At 46.3% G+C, this 1,946-nt stretch overlaps 1 protein-coding gene across 2 annotated transcripts in view; it reads left to right on the forward strand.

Moving 5' to 3' along the window:
* Window positions 1–1,946, forward strand: part of Gss (glutathione synthetase) — a 38,830-nt gene that overhangs the window by 6,957 nt on the left and 29,927 nt on the right. For both annotated transcript variants that reach the window (XM_026787091.1, XM_005363076.3), the window contains exon 2: window positions 1,178–1,312. In XM_026787091.1, the coding sequence (XP_026642892.1) occupies window positions 1,184–1,312 (129 nt within the window). In that variant the 5' untranslated portion in view covers window positions 1,178–1,183. The remainder of the gene's footprint in view (window positions 1–1,177; window positions 1,313–1,946) is intronic.

The following is a 1,946-nucleotide window of genomic DNA, read 5'->3' on the forward strand; positions in this document are numbered from 1 at the left end:
CTACATCTTTTAAGCACACTGACTCATTTAGAGGTCTTTATGTCTGAATCTGTCCTATTGTGTATCTGAAATCCTTTTCTAACAACACATTTTAAAATGGTAAGCAGTGTGGTCACAGCAGCCCTGGATGCTGGTTCTGCCTCTCTCAGCCTTTTTACATGGCAGAGACAATTCACTGCCAGCTCTGGGACCACTGGGAGGGAGCCGTCCTCACCACCTCAACTCTGGGTAGCACTGTGCAGCATATAAACCCTTTTTATCCGAGTAAAAGCTAAATCTGCCATGCAGTGCACTGCATGGCCTACAAATATCTTTGTGTATGACAGTGGGAATCTTCCATGCTCTCTTGCTTGTGCAAGCCTAACAGACCCAATCCGGCCACTTTCCCAGGTGGGGGTGCTGAGCGGTGTTGGCAGAAGTAGTGCAGCCAGCCACTAGGGGGACCTTTTACCTCTACCGAATCCTCAGACTGAAGGGGCGATTCTGTCTCTACCAATCCTCAGACCATATGCTCAGACTGAATTTGCGCTTCTGTCTCCTCCTGCCTTCTATATCACTCTCTGCCCAGCTATATCACTTCCTGTCTTCCTCCCTAGTGCTGGGATTAAAGGCATGTGATCCCAAGTGCTGGGATCACCTTTTTGTGAGCTGTTTCTGTTTTAGACAGATTTAATCTCTTGTAGCCCAGGGTGGCCTTGAATTCAAAGAGATCCACCTGCCTCTATCTCCCCCGAATGCTGGGTTTAAAGGTGTGTGCCCTTACTGCCTGACCTCTGTGGCTAACTAGTGGCTTAGCTTTGCACTCTGATCTTCAGGCAACCTTAGTTTGTTAGATTATAAACAAAATATCACCTCAAGAGTTTTTGACGAGAAGTCCAGAGGCTTAAACACCCGCTAGACCTGCCATTGTGTAGAGCAAGTCATTTTACTTCTCTGAGTTTTTGCTTCCTCACTGTGAGAGTAACCCTGTTGTATTGGGAATCCAAAGAGAGAAGGAGCAGCCATGGAAGCCATGTGTCAACTTGTTTTGTCACATGGAGGAAGTGGAAGCAGTTGGTTCCCTATCACAATTGCACCTCCGTGGGGACTGCTCAAGTCCCACAGTACTGGATGTAGCCACATTTTAATGACTGCTACGCCCTGGGCCTTCGGTCACCAAGCCCTCTTGTCTTCACAGGTTGGGATGGCCACCAGCTGGGGGAGCATCTTGCAGGATGAGAAGCAGCTTGAAGAGTTGGCGCGGCAGGCCATAGACCGGGCCTTGGCTGAGGGCGTGTTGCTGAGGTCTGCACAGAATCCCAGCTCCTCGGACGTAAGCTTCATCATGCTGCTCTGAGCCCACCCTCCTGGGATGGGGCAGCCCCTTGGGTCAAAGACTACATCTCTTTCCTTTATTTTATTGAATAACTAAAATGATTTCTAAAAGTATATAAAGTAAAAAGCAGCAGACTGGAGTAATCAAACTTAAATCTGGGATTTGAAGTGTAATTTAGGCAGCTACTTAATTTCTGTAAGATATGCTTTCTTCCAATAAGTGGACACAAAATGACTACATAATTGACCATGTGAGACTATTAGGAACTAATTCCCAGGATGCACTTTGGTGGGGGAACCTATTATATATCAAGTACCCCCAATCACATGTCTTTTCTGCAGTGGCTTTTTTTTGTTTGTTTGTTTTTGAAACAGAGTCTCAGCATAGAGCCCTAAAGGGCCTAAAACTCATGTGTAAACCTGGAGGGCCTTGAACTCATGGAAGTCCTCCTGTTTCTCCCTACACACACACACACACACACACACACACACACACACACACACACAGTATATGTTAATTTCCACACACATACACGTATGTAGAAGGAGCGGCGGGGCTGCTTTATCCGAAATAATTACACGGAAACTGTATTCTTTTAAATAATGCCTGGCCCATTAGTTATAACCTCTTA

Source organism: Microtus ochrogaster, linkage group LG8 (assembly GCF_000317375.1).
Source record: "Microtus ochrogaster isolate Prairie Vole_2 linkage group LG8, MicOch1.0, whole genome shotgun sequence".
Taxonomy (NCBI): Eukaryota; Metazoa; Chordata; class Mammalia; order Rodentia; family Cricetidae; genus Microtus; species Microtus ochrogaster.